Below are 18,465 nucleotides of genomic sequence, written 5' to 3'. Positions count from 1 at the left end.
CATTTGTTATTTTTTGTCTTTTTGATAATAGCCATTCTAACTGGGGTGAGATAATAGCTAGTGGTTTTGATTTGCATTTCCCTGATGGTTAGTGATGTTGAGCATTTTTTCATATGCCAGCTGGCCATTCGTATGTCTTCTCTGGAGAATGTCTATACAGATCCCCTCCCCTTTTTTTTTTTTTGACAGTTTCTCACTTTGTCACCCAGGCTGGAGTGCAGTGGCAGGATCATGGTTCACTGCAGCCTCGAATTCCTGGGCTCAAGCCATTCTCTTGAGTAGCTAGGACAACAGGTCCACGCCACCACACCCAGCTAATTTTTAAATTTTTTGTAGAGACTGGGTCTTGCTCTGTTGCACAGGTTGGTCTTGAACCTGTGGCCTCAAGTGATCTTCCCGCCTTGGCCTCCCAAAGTGATGGGATTACAGGCATGAGCTTGCTGTTGCCCAGCTTGCTGCTGCCCAGCTTGCTGCCTACTTTTTAATGGGATTATTTGGTTTTGCTGTTGAGTTCCTTGTATATTCTGTATGTTAGTCGCTTATCAGATAAATAGTTTGCAAATATTTTCTCCCATTCTGTAGGTTGTCTCTTTACTCTGTTTATTGTTTCCTTTGCTGTGCAGAGCTTTCAGTTTAATGTAGCCCCACTTGTCTATTTTTGTTTTTGTTGCCTGTGCTTTTGAGGTCTTAGTCATAAAATCTTTGTGTAGACCAATGTTTTCTTTTAGTAGTTTTGTAGTTTTGGGTCTTATGTTTACCTCCTTAATCCATTTTGAGTTGATTTTTGTGTATGGTGAGAGACAGGTGTCTAGTTTCATTCTTCTACATATTGATACCCGGTTTTCTCAGCACCATTTATGGAAGAAAGTGTCCTATCCCCAATGTGTATTTTTGGCACCTTTGTTGAAAATCAGTTGGCTGTAAATAGGTGGGTTTATTTCTGGTTTTCTCTGTTCTGTTCCAGTGGTTTATGTGTCTGTTTTTAATGCCAGTACCATGTTGCTTTGGTTACTGTAGCTTTGTAGTATATTTTGAAGTCCGATATTGTGATGCCTCTAGCTTTGTTCTTTTTGTACAAGATTACTTTGGCTATTCGCAGTCTTTTGTGGTTCCATACAAATTTTAGATTGTTTATTCTATTTCTGTGAAGAATATAATTGGTACTTTAATGAGGATTGCATTGAATCTGTAGATTTCTTTGGGTAGTATGGTCATTTTAATGCTATTAGTTCTTTGGATCCATGAGCATGGGATTTCTTTCCATTTCTTTGTGTCCTCTTCAAATCTCCCATCAGTGTTTTGTCATTTTTGTTGTAGAGGTCTTTCATCTCTTTGATTAAATTTATTCCTAGGTATTTTATCTTTCCATGTGTGTTTTAGCTAGCTCATTAGTGGCATATAGAAATGCTACTGATTTTTTCTTTTTTTTTTTGAGATGGAGTCTCGCTCTGTCACCCAGGCTGGAGTGCAGTGGCACGATCTCGGCACACTGCAACCTCCGCCTGCTCAGTTCAAGTGATTCTCCTGCCTCAGCCTCCCAAGTAGCTTGGATTACAGGTGTATATCACCACACCCAGCTAATTTTTTTGGTATTTTTAGTAGAGATGGGGTTTCACCATGTGATGGGGTTTCACCATGTTGGTCAGGCTGGTCTCGATCTCCTGACCTCAAGCTGTCTGCCCGTCTTGTCCTCCCAAAGGGCTGGGATTACAGGTGTGAGCCACTGTGCCCGGTCTGATTGTTGTATGTTCATTTTGTATCCTGTAACTTTGCCAAATGCATTTATCAGTTCCAATACTTTTTTTTTTCCCTGTAGTCTCCAGCTTTTTGTGTGTAGAAGATCATACTGTTTTCAGATGAGGGACAGTTTGACTTCCTTTTTCTCAGTTTGAATGCCTTTTATTTCTCTTGCCTGATTGCTCTAGCTAGGACCTCCAGTACTATGTTGAATAAGAGTAGTGAAAGTGGGCATCCTTGTCTTGGTCCAGATTTTAAGGAAAAGCTTTCAACTTTTCCCCGTTCAGTATGGTGTTAGCTGTGGGTTTGTCATATGTGGCTTTTATTATGTTGAGTTCTATTCCTTCTATGCCTGATTTGTTGAGAGTTTCTATCATGAAGGATGCTGAATTTTATTGAGTGTTTTTTTCTGCATGCATTGATTTGATCATATGCTTTTTATTTTTCATTTTGTGGATGTGATGTATCACATTTATTGATTTGCATATGTTGAACAATCCTTGCAATCCCTGTTATAGATCCCACTTGATCATGGTTTATTATCTTTTTGATGTGTTATTGTATTTGGTTTGCAAGTATTTTGTTGAGGATTTTTGCATCTATGTTTATCAAGGATGTTGGCCTGTAGTTTTCTCTTTTTTTTGTGGTGTCTTTGTATGGTTTTAGTATCAGAGTATTGCTTGCCCTGTTGAATGAATTGGGAAGGATTCTTTCCACTTCAGTTTTTGGAATAGTTTGAGAAGAACTGGTGTTAGTTCCTCTTCATAAGTTTGGTAGAATTTAGCAGCAAAGCCATTGGTCCTTTTTCTTTTTGGGAGACTTTTTATTATTGATTCAATTTCATTACTTACTATTGGTCTGTTCAGGTTTTCTGTTTTTTTTTTTTCTTGGTTCAGTCTTGGTGGGTTTTATGTGTCCAAGAATTTAGGTATTTTCGTTAGGGTTTCCAATTTGTTAGCATATAGTTGTTCATAAGAGTCTAATGATTCTTTTATGTATCTGTGGTATCAGTTGTGATGTCTTCTGTTTATGAACTTATTTGGGTTTTCCCAGTTACTGTAGTTAGCTGTTTATTGATTTTGTTTATCTTTTTAAGAAAACAAGTTTTCATTTGTTGATTCTTTGTATATTTTGGTCTCTTTCATTTAGTCCTGCTCTGATATTTATTGTTTTTTTCATCTGTAATTTTTTTATTCTTTTCTAGTTCCTTGGAGGTACATTGTTAGGTTAACTTCTACTTTTTTAATATAGGTGTTTATTTCTATAAACTTTTCTTAGCTTTGCTTTTTCCATGTCCTATAGATTTAGGTATTTTATTTTTCCATTTTCATTTGTCTCAGGAAAGTTTTTGATTTTCTTCCTAATTTCTTTATTGACCCAGTGATCATTCAGGAACATGTTGTTTAATTTTCATTTATTTGTACAAGTTTCCAAAATTCCTCTAGTTACTAATTTCTAATTTGTTTTATTGTGGTCTGAGAAGATACTTGATATCATTTTGATTTTTAAGAATATGTTGAGGCTTTATGGCCTAACGTATGATCTATCCTGGGAAAACTTTTATGGGCTGATGTGAAGAATGTGTATGCTGCAGCAGTTGGATAAAATATTCTGTAAATATCTGTTAGGTCCATTTGTTCTATAGTGCAGGTTAAGTCTGATGTTTCTTTGTTTATTTTCTGTCTAGGTGGTCTGTCCAGTGCTAAAACTGGGTGTTAAATTCCCCAGCCATTATTGTATTGGTATCTCTCTTTTTAGTTCTATTGTTTGCTTTATGTATTTGGGTATTCCAGTGTTGGATGCATTTTATTTATGGTTGTTATAGTCTCATTATATAAGTATAAAGTAACCATATAATGACCGTGTTACTATAATTACTCCAGTATGCGTGGAAACATGTTTTTTCCATCTCTTCACTTTCAGTCTATGTGTGTCTTTATAGGTGAAGAACATTTCTTGTAGGCAGCATTTTTTTTTTTTTTTTTGAGACGGAGTCTCACTCTGTCGCCCAGGCTGGAGTGCAGTGGCTCAATCTCGGATCACTGAAACCTCCCCTTCCCGAGTTCAAGCTATTCTCCTGCTTCAGCCTCCTGGGTAACTGGGATTACAGGCATGTGCCATGACGCTCAGCCAATTTTTTTTTGTATTTTTAGTAGAGACAGGGTTTTGTCATGTTGGCCAGGCTGGTCTTGAACTCCTGACATCAAGTGATCCATCTGCCTTGGCCTCCCAAAGTGCTGGGATTACAGACGTAAGTCACCACGCCCGGCCTCTGTATCTTTTAATTGGGGAATTTAAACTGTTTACATTCAAGGTTGTCACTGATAGTTGAGGACTTATTCCTCTCCGTTTGCTACTTGCTACTTGTTTTCGGATTTTTTTTTTTTTTAATCTATTCTTTGTTCCTTTCTTCTTCTCCTATTGGCCTTTACAATTTGGTGGTTTTCTGTAGTGGTAATGTTTGACTCTTTTTCTCTTTTGTGTACCCTGTTCTACCAGTGAGTTTCATACTTTCATGTGTTTTCATGATGGTATATATCACCTTTTGCTTTGAGATGTTGATATGGTTTAGCTCTGTGTCCCCACCCAAATCTCATCTTGAACTATAATCCCCATGTGTTGAGGGAGGGACCTGTAATCCCCATGTGTTGAGAGAGGGAGGTGATTGGATCCTGGAGGCAGTTCCCCTCATGCTGTTCTCTTGATAGTGAGTGAATTCTTATGAGATCTGATGGTTTTTTTCATTTTTATTTTTATTTTTTAAGACGGAATCTCACTCTGTTGCCCAGGCTGGAGTGCAGTGGTGCAATCTTGGCTCACTGCAACCTCCGCCTGCTGGGTTCAAGCAGTTCTCCTGCCTCAGCCTCCCAAGTAGCTGAGACTACAGACATGCACCACCATGCCCGGCTAATTTTTAGTATTTTTAGTAGAGATGGGGTTTCTCCATGCTGGCCAGGCTGATGTTGATCTCCTGACCTCTTGATCTGCCTACCTCGGCCTCCCAAAATTCTGGGATTACAGGCATGAGCTACCCCATCCAGTTGAGATCTGATGGTTTTGAAAGTGGCAGTTTTCTGGCTGGGCATGGTGGCTCACACCTGTAATCCCAACACTTCAGGAGGCTGAGGCAGGTGGATCACTTGAGGCCAGGAGTTCAAGACCAGCCTGGCCAACATGGTGACACCTCATCTGTACTAAAAAATACAAACATTAGCTGGGTGTGGTAGTGCACACTTGTAGTCTGAGCTACTCGGGAGGCTGAGGCATGAGACTTGCTTGAACCTGGGAGGCAGAGGTTGCAGTAAGCCGAGATTGCGCCACTGTGCTCCAACCTGAGCGACAGAGTGAGACTTTGTCTCAAAAAAAAAAAAAAAAAAAAAAAAAGTGGCAGTTTTCTCCTGTATGCTCACTTCTCCCTCCTGCCACCTTATGAAGAAGGCGCCTGCTTCTCCTTTGCCTTCTGCCATGATTGTAAGTTTCCTGAGGCCTCCCCATCCATGTGGAACTGTGAGTCAGTTAAACCCTTTCCTTTATAAACTACCCGGTCTTAGGGAAGTTCTTTATAGCAGTGTGAAAAAGGATGAATACAGACATGGGACTCCCTTATGCATTTCTTTAGGGCCAGTATAGTCGTTATGAATTGTCTCAGTTTTTGCTTGTCTGGGAAAGACTTTTATTTCTATTTTGAAGGATAGCTTTGCCGAATATAGTATTGTTGCCTAGCAGGTTTTTTCTTTCAGTACTTTGAATATATCATTCTATTCTCTCCTGGCCTGTGAGGTTTTTGCTGAGGAAGATGCTGTCAGTCTGATGAAGGTTCCCTTGTATGTTATTTGATGCTTTTTTCTTGCTGCTTTTAGAACTCTGTCTTTGACTTTTTACTGTTTGGGTAAAATATGCCTTGGAGAAAACCTTATGGGATTGAATCTATATGGAGACCTTTAAGTTTCCTGTGTCTGGTTGTGTCTGTCTTTTGCAAGACTTGGAAAGTTTTCAGTTATTATCTTGTTAGGCAAGTTTTCTATACCTTTGCCCATCTCTTCTCTGGAACTCTCAAAATTCAATTATTTATTTGCTTTATGATGGTGTCTTGTGTGTCTCATAGACTTTATTTATTCTTTTATATTCTTTTCTTTTGGTCTGACTTGGTTATTTGAAAAGAGACAAGTTCTGAATTTTTTCTGTGTCCCTAGCAAATCCCATGTTGAATTGTAATTCCCAGTATTGGAGGTAGGGCCTGGTAGGAAGTGATTGGATCATGGGGGTGGTCCTTTATGAATGGCTTAGCACCATTCCCTCAGTGCTGTTTTTATGATAGTGAGTGAGTTGTTGTGAGATCTAGTTGTTTAAAAATGTGTTGTGTGCATCTCTTTCCTCTCTCTCTTCCTCCTGCTTTGGCTATGTGAAGATGCCTGCTCTGGCTTTGCCTTCTGCCATGAGTAAAAGCTCCCTGAGGCCTCCCCAGAAGCAGATGTTGCCATGCTTCCTGTACTACCTGTGGAACTGTGAGCCAGTTTGAAACTTCTTTTCAAAATTACCCAGTCTTGGCCAGGCGTGGTGGCGCATGCCACCAGCCTGGCCAACATGGTGAAACCCCGTCTCTACTAAAAATACAAAAAATTAGCTGGATGTGGTGGGGCATGCCTGTAATCTCAGCTACCTGGGAGGCTGAGGCATGAGAATCACTTGGACCCAGGAAGTGGAGGTTGAAGTGAGCCAAGATTGTGCCACTGCACTCCAGCCTGGGCAACAGAGTGAGACTCTGTCTCAAAAAAAAAAAAAAAAAAATTACCCAGTCCTTGGTATTTCTTCATAGGAATGCAAGAACAGCCTAATACATCCCTGTATGATTTCTTTGGCTGTAATGAGTGTCAGTGTTGTCTGTGAATTTCTTAATGGCTTGGTTGTGGTTGTTAGTGGAAACTGTGGTGAGTCTTGGTGGGGATGGGGATGTCAGATGGGCTGGTCCTTGGGCACAGTGGTAGTGGGTCTGTATCTGTAGTTGTGGGTCTGAGCTGAGTCAGTTCTTGGGCCTTCTGGTGTCATGCTCAGGTGCTAGTGATTACAGTGGTGGGCTGAGTGGGCATTGCCATATGCCCCTGGGTGGTGTGCATGATGTTGGTGGTGGCAGTGGCAGTGGCGTGCCACCTTTGGGCCCTGATTGGTGTGCATGGATGCCAGTGGTGGTGGTGTTGGGCTGGGCAAGACAGTTTCCTGGCCCCCAGGTGGGGTATGTGTGTTGTGGTGGTGGTGCAGTCTTGGCATGTTGATTCCTAGGCCCCCGTGAAGTGCACATAGGTGTTTTCAGCTAGATGGGGTGGCCCCCTTTTTATGCCTTTGGACAGCCCACATGTGCGTTGCTAGCGGTGGGCAGAGTGGCCGATCCACACACACTTGGATAGCATGTGCAGGTACTGACAATGGTGGTGGTGGGTAGTGTGGGCAGTCGTCTGGCCCTGCTAACGGTGCATGCAGGTGGTGGTGGGCTGTGTGGGCCTATTTTCAGTTCCTGGGATGGCATCCAGGCAGACTGGTCTCCAGGCACCCTAAAGGCCCTTGTATATTCATAGGAACCCTGCTGCTGGAGGGGTTGAGGTTGCTGTTAGTGGCAGTGGCCTTGTGTAGGTGGCTCTCAGGCTGTGGGGAGTGCATGCTTCTGTTCTTTTTGTCTTTGGGGCAGCCTCCCTGGCGTGCTGTGCTGATCTTTTCTCAGGATATAGGGTGATGCATTTGCTATAGTGCAGGAGACCTGGTTGCACTGCTGGATCCAGCTGGTGTGTCTTGATGCTTCAGATGGACATGGGAGGATGTCACTGGGGCTTTAGGGATGTGGAGATTTAAGGGTTATAGGGCCCTAGTGGAGGATGTAGTCTAGAGGGGGCTGTAATTCCAAAATGGCACTATGCTGCGGCTGCTTGTGTCTCCAGTGGGTATGTAGGACCCAGCAGTAATGCCTTCTCTGCAATAATGCCATTGTGTGGGCTCCTGGGATCTCCCTCTAATAGTCTCAGGGTCCACAAGGGCCTAGGGGCTCTCCCATGGCTAGGATTGTGGGAGTCTGCAGTGGGAATGTATATCACTTGGGGATCTCTCATTTACCTTTTTTTCACAATGAGGAGTGCCTCCTGGCACTGAGCCAAACCTGGCTGGCTGCCTTGCTTTCCTCTCCTTTTATGCCTCAGAGCTTTCTTGTCACTTCTGTGCTGAATTTCAGTGTTCTTTCTTAGAAGCTCTGTTTGATGTGTGGTTATCTACTTAGTGTTTTGGTCCTTCTTTGTGAAGGAAGTGAGCCTTAGTCGCCTTCGGTCAGCCATCTTGAAGCCCACCATCATCTCTCTGTTCTGTTTTCGTTTTATGTGAGTAAAGCATTCTTCCATCCAGTGCTCGACTTTGTTGTGTTTTCCGTGGCAACTGTGATACCAAGATGCAGTGGACAAAAGTGCTGAGACTTCTAATCCTGAAAATAGCCAAGAGATGTCACTTGTTAGACATTTGTTAGTTCAATTCTATTTATAATAGGAATTGTTTTCTTCACTTTATTGTTGGATTGTTCCCTGCTAATTTATAGAAATACACTTGACCTTGTGTATTGATCATGTGTCCTGCAACATTGCTGAACTTGTTTATTAATTCTAATAGTTTTTTTTAGTGGATTCCTTAAAAATTTCCGTATAGAAGCTCATACCATCAGCTACTAGAGATAGTTTTACTTCTTTCTTTCCAATATGGATGCCTTTTTATTTCTTTTTCTTACCAAATGGCTTTTCCTCCATTATAATGTTAAGTAGAGCTGACAGTAGTGAACATTTTTGTCTTGTTCCTGATCTTAAGGGGAAAGCATTCAGTCCTTCACCATTAATTATAGTATTAGCCATGATTTTTTTTTTAAACAGGTGGGGCTGGGCATGGTGGCTCACGCTTGTAATCCCAGCACTTTGGGAGGCCGAGGCAGGCAGATCACCTAAGGTCAGGAGTTCAAGACCAGCCTGGCCAATATGTGAAACCCCGTCTCTACTAAAAATACAAGAACTAGCTGGGTGTTGTGGTGGGTGCCTGTAATCCCAGCTACTTGGGAGGCTGAGGCAGAAGAATCACTTGAACCTGGGAGGTGGAGGTTTCAGTGAGCTGAGATCACGCCATTGCACTCCAGTCTGGGTGATAAGAGTGAGACTCCATCTCAAAAATAAATAAACAGGTGGGCTTTATTAGGTCAAGGAAGTTCAATTCTATTTTAGTTTGTTCAGTGTTTTTATTGCAAAAGGATGCTGGAAGCTGGGCATGCTGATGTTTGCCATAGTTCCAGATACTTGAGAGGCTGAGGTGGGAGGATCACTGGAGCCCAGGAGTTTGTGGCCAGTGTGGGCAACATAGCAAGACTCCCATCTCTTAAAAAAAAAAGACCTGAAACCAAAAATTTCTACAAGGTAATATCAGAAAAACTCTTCTAAACATTGGCTTAGGCAAAGAGTTCTTGACCAAGAGCCCAAAAGCAAATGCAACAAAAATAAAAATAAATAGATGGGACCTAATTAAACTAAAAAGCTTTTGTACATCAAAAGAAATAATCAGCAGAGTAAACAGACAACCCAGAGAGTAGGAGAAAATCTTTGCAAACTATGCATTCAGCAAAGGACTAATATCCAGAATCTATGAGGAACTCAAATCAGCAAGATAAAAATCAAATAATCCCATGAAAAAGTGGCTAAAGGACATGAATAAACAGTTCTCAAAAAATGATATACAAATGGCCAACAAACATATGGAAAAATGCTCAACATCACTATCAGGGAAATGCAAATCAAAACTACAATGAGATACCACCTTACTCCTGCAAGAATGGCCATAATTAACAAATAATAAAAAAAAAAGTTGGCAAGGATGTAGTAAAAAGGGAACACTTTTACATTGGTGGTGGGAATGTAAACTAGTACAACCACTACGGAAAACAGAATGGAGATTCCTTAAATAACTAAAAGTAGAAATACCATTTGATTGAGCAGTCTCACCACCCAAAGGAAATAAGTCATTATATGAAAAAGATACTTGCAGAGCCATGTTTATGTGTGCTATAGCAGCACAATTTGCAATTGCAAAAATATGGAACCAGCCTAAATGCCCATTAACCAATGAGTGTATAAAGAAAATGTGATATGGACAGCATGGTCTACTACTCAGCCATGAAAAGGAACAAAATAATGGCATTTGCAGCAACCTGGATGGAGTTGGAGACTATTATTCTAAGTGAAGTAACAGAGGAATGGAAAACCAAATATCATACGTTCTCACTTATAAGTGGCAGCTAAGCCATGAGGATGTAAAGACATAAGAAGAGGGATAAAGGACTTCACATTGGGCACCGCATACACTGCTCAGGTGATAGGTATACCAAAGTCTCAGAAATCTCCAGTAAAGAAATTACCATACAACCAAGAACCACCTGTTTCCCAAAAACTATTGAAATAAAAAAGGTCACTGGCTTTTTTCTTGCATACATATATTGTGATGACTATGGTTTTTGTCCTTTATTAATATTACATAGTACATTAATTGATTTTCATATGTTGAACTGACTTTGCATTTCCTGGAATAAATCCTACTTGTAATGTTGCTTTGTCCTTTTTTTTTTTTTTTTTTTTTGAGACAGAGTTTTGCTCTGTTGCCCAGGCTGGAGTGCAGCGGTGTGATCTCAGCTCACTGCAAGCTTCGCCTCCTGGGTTCACGCCATTCTCCTGCCTCAGCCTCCCGAGTAGCTGGGACTACAGGTGCCTGCCACCACGCCTGGCTAATTTTTTGTATTTTTTAGTAGAGATGGGGTTTCACCATGTTAGCCAGGATGGTCTTGATCTCCTGACCTCGTGATCCACCCTCCTCAGCCTCCCAAAGTGCTGGGATTACAGGCATGAACCACCGCACCTGGATGTTGCTAGTAATATTTTGTTGAGGATTCTTATGTTTGTATTAATAAAAAATATTACTCTGTAGTTTTTTTTTTGATGTCTTTGTCTTGTTCTGATACTAGGGTAATACTGGCCCCATATAATTAGTTGGGAAATGTTCTTTCCTTTCATTTTGGAAGAGTTTATGAAGGATTGATATTAATTATTTGAATGTTTGGTAGATTTCTCCAGAGAAGCCATCTGGGCTGTGCTTTTCTGGGCTGTGCTTTTTTTTGTAGGAAGTTTTAAAAGTACTAATTTGATCTTTTTACTTGTTACAGGCATATTCAGATTTTCTATTTCTTCAGTAATTTGTCTCTTTCTAGGAATTTGTCCCTTTCATGTAAATTACCTGATTTGGTGTACAGTTGTCCATAGTGTTCTTTTATAATCATTTTTTACTTTTATAAGGTAGGTGGTGATGTTCCATGTTTTATTCTTGATTTTAGTAATTTAAGTCTTTTAAAAAAATCTTGGTCAATCCAACTAAAGGCCTGTCACATTTATGGATCTTTTCAAAAAACCAACTTTCAGTTTTGCCAATTTTCTCTATTTTCCATTTATTTCCTTTACTTCAACTCTAATCATTGTCATTTTTTCCTCTGCTTGCCTTAATTTTCTATTCTTTTTTCCAGTTTCTTATGGTGGACGTTTAAGTTATTTGAAATTTTTCTTCTTTTTTATTAGGGATATTTATAGCAATAAATGTTCCCCTAAGCAGTTCTTTAGCCACCTCTCGTAAGACTTTTTATTTTTATTTTTTGAGACGGAGTCTTGCTTTTTTGCCCAAGCTAGAGTGCACTGGCATGATCTCGGCTCACTGCAACCTCTGTCTCCCAGGTTCAAGCAGTTCTCCTGCCTCAGCCTCCTGAGTGGCTGGAACTATGGGCACCTTCCACCACGCCTGGCTAATTTTTGTATTTTTAGTAGAGATGGGGTTTCGCCATATTGGCCAGGCTGGTCTTGAACTCCTGACCTCAACTGATCTGACTGCCTCAGCCTCCCAAAGTGCTGGGATCACAGGCATGAACCACCACGTCTGGCCGCCTCTTGTAAGATTTGACAGGTGGTAGTCTCATTTTTATTCATCTCAAAGTCTTTTCTATTTTTCTTTGTGATTTCCTCTTTGACTCACTGGTTAATTAGGAGTGTGTTGTCTGATTTCCACATATTTGTATATTCCCTGATTTTCCTACTGTTACAGGAGATCGATTATAGTTGGTGTAATTTCAGCCCTTTTACATTTATTGAAGCTCATTTATGGCATAACAGGCTCTATCAAGTGTTTCAGGAGCACTTGATAACTATGCTGCTGTTTTTGGGTGGAATGTTTTGTAATTGTCTCTTAGGCCTAAAACAGACAATGTTGTTCCCTTAATAAGAAATATATGTAGGTCTCTGGTTCTTTCCCAGTTCTTAAAATGATCCCTTTGATGTCCTGGATGGAGCAGCAGGGGAGTTTGAAGATGGGTGAAGAGACATTACTGTGCAAAGGGAGATGAGAAAGGAGGAACCAGTATGGTGCCTCAACTTTAAGTGTGTTCTCAGGCAGATTTATTTGAGGAAGTCCTATAAAGGAGACAAAGGATCTGGAAATGGGTTATCTTAAAACCATTTGTGGTTCTTTATCTTTTAGTAGGGCTTTATTTTTCTCCAGGGGTATGTGTGCCCCAGGTTGAAGATAAATTGAAAGGATCTTGTAAAGAGTTAAGGTTAAGGATTTGCTTTTATATGCACTGGGAAACTACTGAAGTTTTAGGAAATAAACATTTTGTTTTAGTGAGGTTAATCTGTAGTATGGATAATGGGAAGAAGAGACTAGAACTATGGAGCTTATTTAGAGTTTATGCAGGAAGAAATTTACATTCAATTTATTAAAAACTTGTTGAGAATTTATTTTGTGTTAGGCATGGGCTGAGCTCCTCTTGTTCAAGAATTCACAATCACATTCAGTGTTTCAAGTACAGTAATTTTGATATGTCTTAGGTATGGTGGTGGCACAAGAAAAGTTACTGTCTATAGTCTGATAAATAATATGTATCAGTCTGATAAGTAATATATAGATATATATTGTTTTAGATTCTGAGCTCTGGATGCAGATATCCCATACTTAATAGAGTTGCCATTTGGATGTCTCCCAGGGACGTCAACTACATGTCTAGATGGAGATCATAATCTTTAGTCATCTCCAGTCTGTTCTTGTTTTAGTATTTTTGGCTCAATAAATGATATTAGTCAGGTGAAGTTACAATTTTGCAAGTCCATATTCAGTTAGTCACCAAGTGTTAATGCTTCTAAATATCTCTTGAGGTAAGGGTAGCAGGCCACCATTATACCATTGTCTCTTTTTGGACTGCTGGATCAGGTTTTTTATTTTTATTTTTATTTATTTATTTTTAAATTTCAGATGAGCTCTTACAATATTGCCCAGGATGGAGTGCAGAGGCAGTTTACAGGAGCAGTCGTCACACACTGCAGCCTCAAACTCCTGGGGTTATGTGATTTCTCCTGCCCCAGCCTCCTAAGTGGAACTACAGGCGTACACCACCATGCTGGGCAGAATCTTCCTGCATTCAATTTTGCTATTCTTCTCTCTCCCTTTTCTACACTGTAACTTCCCAAGTGATTTTAATAAAAACAAATCATGTCTTGGCACTCCCTTTCTTAAAACCTTTTTATTGCATCATTTAGGATAAAGTCCACATTTCTTAAAATGACTTAAAAGCAACTTGGACTTCTGGTTCCTGCTTACTTCACCAGCTTCATCCCAATCACCAAGCTATTAATCTGCCATATTGAACTTCTTGAGTTTAAAATGTGGCATATTCTCTGTAACCTGCTGTTCTTGCACATCTGGTCCTAATTTATGTCTCTGACTACTTCTTTTATTTACTTATTTATTTTTGGATGGGATCTCATTTTGTTACCCGAGGCTGGAGTGCTGTGGTGTGATCATGGCTCACTGCAGCCTCGATCTCCTGGGCCCAAGGGACTGTAGATGCATGCCAGCACATCTGGCTAATTTTTAAATTTTTTTGTAGAGATGGAGTCTCACTATGTTGCCCAGGCTGGTCTCCAGCAGTCCTTCTGCCTCAGCCTCCTAAAGTGCTGAGATTACAGGGGTGAGCCACTGCACCCAGCTTCTAACTACCTCTCTAAGTCTCCCTCTCTCCAGCTGTATTATCCAACCAATCAATTATCTTTTAGTTCCTAAGAGTTATTCTTTCTCTTGCCTTTTGGCTCTCTGCACATGCTGTTCTAACACTTTTACTCCTTTTCACCCATTTTTGCCTTACTCCTACTCATTCTTCAGTTTTCAGGTTGTTTGTTCAAGGAGGCCTTCCTTGACCCCTAGACCAGGTTTAATTTTTCTGCTACATGCACCCACTGAACCTTTTATGTGCTTTAGCAATTGCACTCAACGTATTTTATAAGGATTACTTGTTTTTCTTCTCCACAGCACTGTGAGCTTTGAAAGGACAGCGTCTGGGTCTGTCTGGTTCACTACTGTATCTCCAGACCTGGCATCTTGCCAGACACATGGAAAATGCTCAGTGCATATTTACTGAATGTTGAGAAATGACTGTCATAATTAACTTTGCTTGGGTATGTCAGGAAATTTCTCAGAGACAAGGAAATGCATGAGTTGGGGCTTGAAAAATGAGTAGGTGGGCCAGGCGTGGTGGCGGCTCATGCCTGTAATCCCGGTACTTTGGGAGGCTGAGATGGGTGGATCACTTGAGCCCAGGAGTTTGAGCCAGCCTGGGCAACATAGTAGGACCCTATGTCAACAGAAAATACAAAAATTAGCTAGGCGTGGTGGTATCTATCTGTAGTACCAGCTACTCTGGAGGCTGAGGTGGGAGGATCACTTGAGCCCTGGAGGTTGAGGCTGCAGTGAGCCATGATGGTGCCACTGCACTGCAGCCTGGGCAACAGAGCAAGACACTGCCTCAGAAAAAAAAGAAAAAAAAAAAAGAAAAATGAGTAGGTGTTTTCAGGATATTGGAGTGAGAATGAGGGTGATGAGGGGAAGGGCTTTTTGGGAGGACAGAACACCATTTGCAAAGGCACAAAGATATGAAAAAGCACAGGCCATTAGGCAGCCAACTGCCCATAGTTCCAACCAGGTAAAGTGTGAATTTGAGGGATTTTTGAGAGATGGGACTAGATGATGAAGAAGAGACAAGATCATGGAGGGCCTTAAAGGTAATTGTCTTCTGATTGGCATTAGGAGCCATTCATATTAAGGAGGATATTTTAACATTTATTAAGCTTTTGTTATGTCTTAGGTTTTTTTCTAAAAATGTATTATTTGATACAACAGTCTTCTTTCTGTCAGCTGTGATTCATCTTAAGTGAGTGAAGGCTGGTATCTTATTTATCCTGATATACTAGGTGTTTATAATTATATCCTAAGCAAGATCATTATTCTTTGAAATCAGATTTTGTGTATTACACTTCTCTATATCCCACAGAGAACTTAGGTCATTTTTGGTACAGTTTTGATATACTCTTATCAATGCCTCTTTCAAAATGAGTACAGCATACCAGAGGAATCCTGTAGAATAGCGCTTTTACTACCTGTGTTCTTTGCTTTCTGCTTTGTTAATGAAGTTGACAGTGGCATTAATATTTTTGGGTGTAGTTGGCCGGGCGTGGTGGCTCACACCTGTAATCCCAGCACTTTGGGAGGCTGAGGTGGGCAGATCACGAGGTCAGGAGATCGAGACCATCCTAGCTAACACCGTGAAACCCCATCTCTACTAAAAAATACAAAAAATCAGCTGGGTGTGGTGGCGGACACCTTAGTCCCAGCTACTTGGGAGGCTGAGGCAGCAGAATGGCGTGAACCCAGGAGGTGGAGCTTGCAGTGAGCTGAGATCGCGCCACTGCACTCCAGCCTGGGTGACAGAGCGAGACTCTGTCTCAAAAAAAAATATGTATATATATATATTTATTATTTTTTTTTGGTGTAGTAATTTTCGGTTTATGTTTTGGTTATGTATGTTTATTTGCCAAAGCTTATCAAGCTTTTGACATGAATTACTTTTGAGATTTTTTTATTTGTAGTTGATCTTTGGAACCTAAATTAGGAATTTTAATATTTATTCCTGTTAAACTGTTTTAGTTTCTAATTCTGACTTTTTTTTAATTTGGATCTTATTTATATATTTGCATAACTAATACAGGCTTAAAAATCCCATGATAGCCCTTTTGGCTCTCTGACTAGCATCATGGCGGTTGGCAAGAACAAGCGCCTTACGAAAGGCGGCAAAAAGGGAGCCAAGAAGAAAGTGGTTGATCCATTTTCTAAGAAAGATTGGTATGATGTGAAAGCACCTGCTATGTTCAATATAAGAAATATTGGAAAGACGCTCGTCACCAGGACCCAAAGAACCAAAATTGCATCTGATGGTCTCAAGGGTCGTGTGTTTGAAGTGAGTCTTGCTGATTCGCAGAATGATGAAGTTGCATTTAGAAAATTCAAGCTGATTACTGAAGATGTTCAGGGTAAAAACTGCCTGACTAACTTCCATGGCATGGATCTTACCCGTGACAAAATGTGTCCCATGGTCAAAAAATGGCAGACAATGATTGAAGCTCATGTTGATGTCAAGACTACCAATGGTTACTTGCTTCGTCTGTTCTGTGTTGGTTTTACTAAAAAACGTAACAATCAGATATGGAAGACCTCTTACACTCAGCACCAACAGGTCCGCCAAATCCGGAAGAAGATGATGGAAATCATGACCCTAGAGGTGCAGACAAATGACTTGAAAGAAGTGGTCAATAAATTGATTCCAGACAGCATTGGAAAAGACATAGAAAAGGCTTGCCAATCTATTTATCCTCTCCATGATGTCTTCGTTAGAAAAGTAAAAATGCTGAAGAAGCCCAAGTTTGAATTGGGAAAGCTCATGGAGCTTCATGGTGAAGGCAGTAGTTCTGGAAAAGCCACTGGGGATGAGACAGGTGCTAAAGTTGAAAGAGCTGATGGATATGAACCACCAGTCCAAGAATCTGTTTAAAGTTCAGACTTCAAATAGTGGCAAATAAAAAGTGCTATTTGTGATGCTTTGCTTCTGAACATTCTTTTTTTAAAAAGAATCTGACGGCTTGGTTCTGGAAAAGCCACTGGGGACGAGACAGGTGCTAAAGTTGAATGAGCTGATGGATATGAACCACCAGTCCAAGAATCTGTTTAAAGTTCAGACTTCAAATAGTGGCAAATAAAAAGTGTTATTTGTAAAAAAAAAAAAAAAAAAAAAAAAAAAAATCCCATGATAGGGTATACACCACTGTGATGCTTCCCTTGCCCATTCAGTTCTCTACTTTTTCCATGGTTGTTCCTTATGTATTTTTCTGGAGTTTCTCTGTGCATTCACAATACTAGCGAATATTAATGCATATTCTTACATTTTTTTGATACTAAAAGTAGCATGCTATATTCACTGTTCAGCAAATTTCTCCCCCTAGTTAATACTTCTTGGAGATCTTTTAATGTAGTCCATAGGGAGAGTCCTTATTTTAAAAATCTGCATAGTGTTCTAGTACATGGATATGCCATAATTTAACCAGTCCTTTATTAATGGATATTTGCATTATGTACATTTTTTGCTAATAGAAACAATGCCTCAGTGAGTGACCTTGTATATACTTGCCGATCCTCATTTACACTTGTGCAAATATACCTGTAAGATAAAGTTACAGATGTTGGACATGTAGAATCTCTGAGTGTATGCACTTGTCTTTCAGTGGTGGTTTAAAGTTTTTTTCTTTTTCTTTTTTTATATAGGTCTTGCCCATTTCTTAGTTTGTTCTTAGGTAGTTACCTTTTTGTAGTTGTTGTAAGTGGGATCTTTTCTATGATTGTATTTCTGTTGATTCCATATATTTATGTATGTGTGTGTATGTATGTATATATGTATATATATACCTTACTCTTATTGTAGCTTTTTTTCTAGTTGATTATCTTGGGTTTTTTGAGTATGTGAAATCACCTACAGAATAGTGTTTATTTTTTCCCTTTCTGTCCACACCTGATATTAATAACAGAGTATCTTTGTGTTTCCTTTTTTTTTTTAATTGAGACGGAGTCTCACTCTGTTCCCCAAGCTGGAGTGCAGTGGCGCAATCTCAGTCCACTGCAACCTCCACCTCACTGGTTCAAGTGATTCTCCTTCCTCAGCCTCCCAAGTAGCTGGGATTACAGGCATGTGCCACCATGCCCATGCCCAGCTAATTTTTTGGTATTTTTAGTAGAGATGGGGTTTCACTATGTTGGCCAGGCTGGTCTCGAACTCCTGGCTTCAAGTGATCCGCCCACTTTGGCCTCCCAAAGTGCTGGGATTACATGCGTGAGCCACTGCACCCGGCCGTGTTTGTGTTTACTTTTGCATTATTAAATAATCTTATACTTACTTGGTTTGTGTTATATTAAGCATTCACAATATATATCGAGTATATCAGAATATCTAAATGATATACTTTGAATTCCAGTGGTTACAGATGAGGCCATCAGCACCTTTAATCTGCCTCTCACCTTCTTTCCTTTTCAGTTTTTTCTTGTGTGTGTCATTCTACATTATCAGGGCATATAACCTTTATATCCTGTCTGTCACTCTAATCTCCATATTTGTTTTATTCTTAGTTCAGCTATCAAATTTATTCGGTGCTCATTGTCAGCTCTTTTTTGTGAAATTTCCTCAAAACTATCCTGTTTCCTCAGTAAGAGATCATGAGCAAGATATTCCCTGAGTTTTTGGGTGTTCAGAACTGTTTGTAGCTT

The 18,465-nt window shown here is 40.2% G+C and overlaps 2 protein-coding genes across 8 annotated transcripts in view; both read left to right on the top strand.

Moving 5' to 3' along the window:
• Positions 1-18,465, top strand: part of DOCK3 (dedicator of cytokinesis 3) — a 677,098-nt gene that overhangs the window by 25,367 nt on the left and 633,266 nt on the right. The gene's annotated exons all lie outside the window — the stretch shown is intronic.
• On the top strand, positions 15,889-16,749 carry LOC129481002 (small ribosomal subunit protein eS1-like). Its single transcript, XM_055275693.2, has one exon. The coding sequence runs from the start codon at positions 15,911-15,913 to the stop codon at positions 16,703-16,705; it is 795 nt and encodes a 264-aa protein (XP_055131668.2). The 5' UTR covers positions 15,889-15,910; the 3' UTR covers positions 16,706-16,749.

Source organism: Symphalangus syndactylus, chromosome 1, assembly GCF_028878055.3.
Source record: "Symphalangus syndactylus isolate Jambi chromosome 1, NHGRI_mSymSyn1-v2.1_pri, whole genome shotgun sequence".
Lineage (NCBI taxonomy): Eukaryota > Metazoa > Chordata > Mammalia > Primates > Hylobatidae > Symphalangus > Symphalangus syndactylus.
Note: the sequence above shows the minus strand (reverse complement) of the source record. Positions and strands in the feature narration are given on the sequence as shown.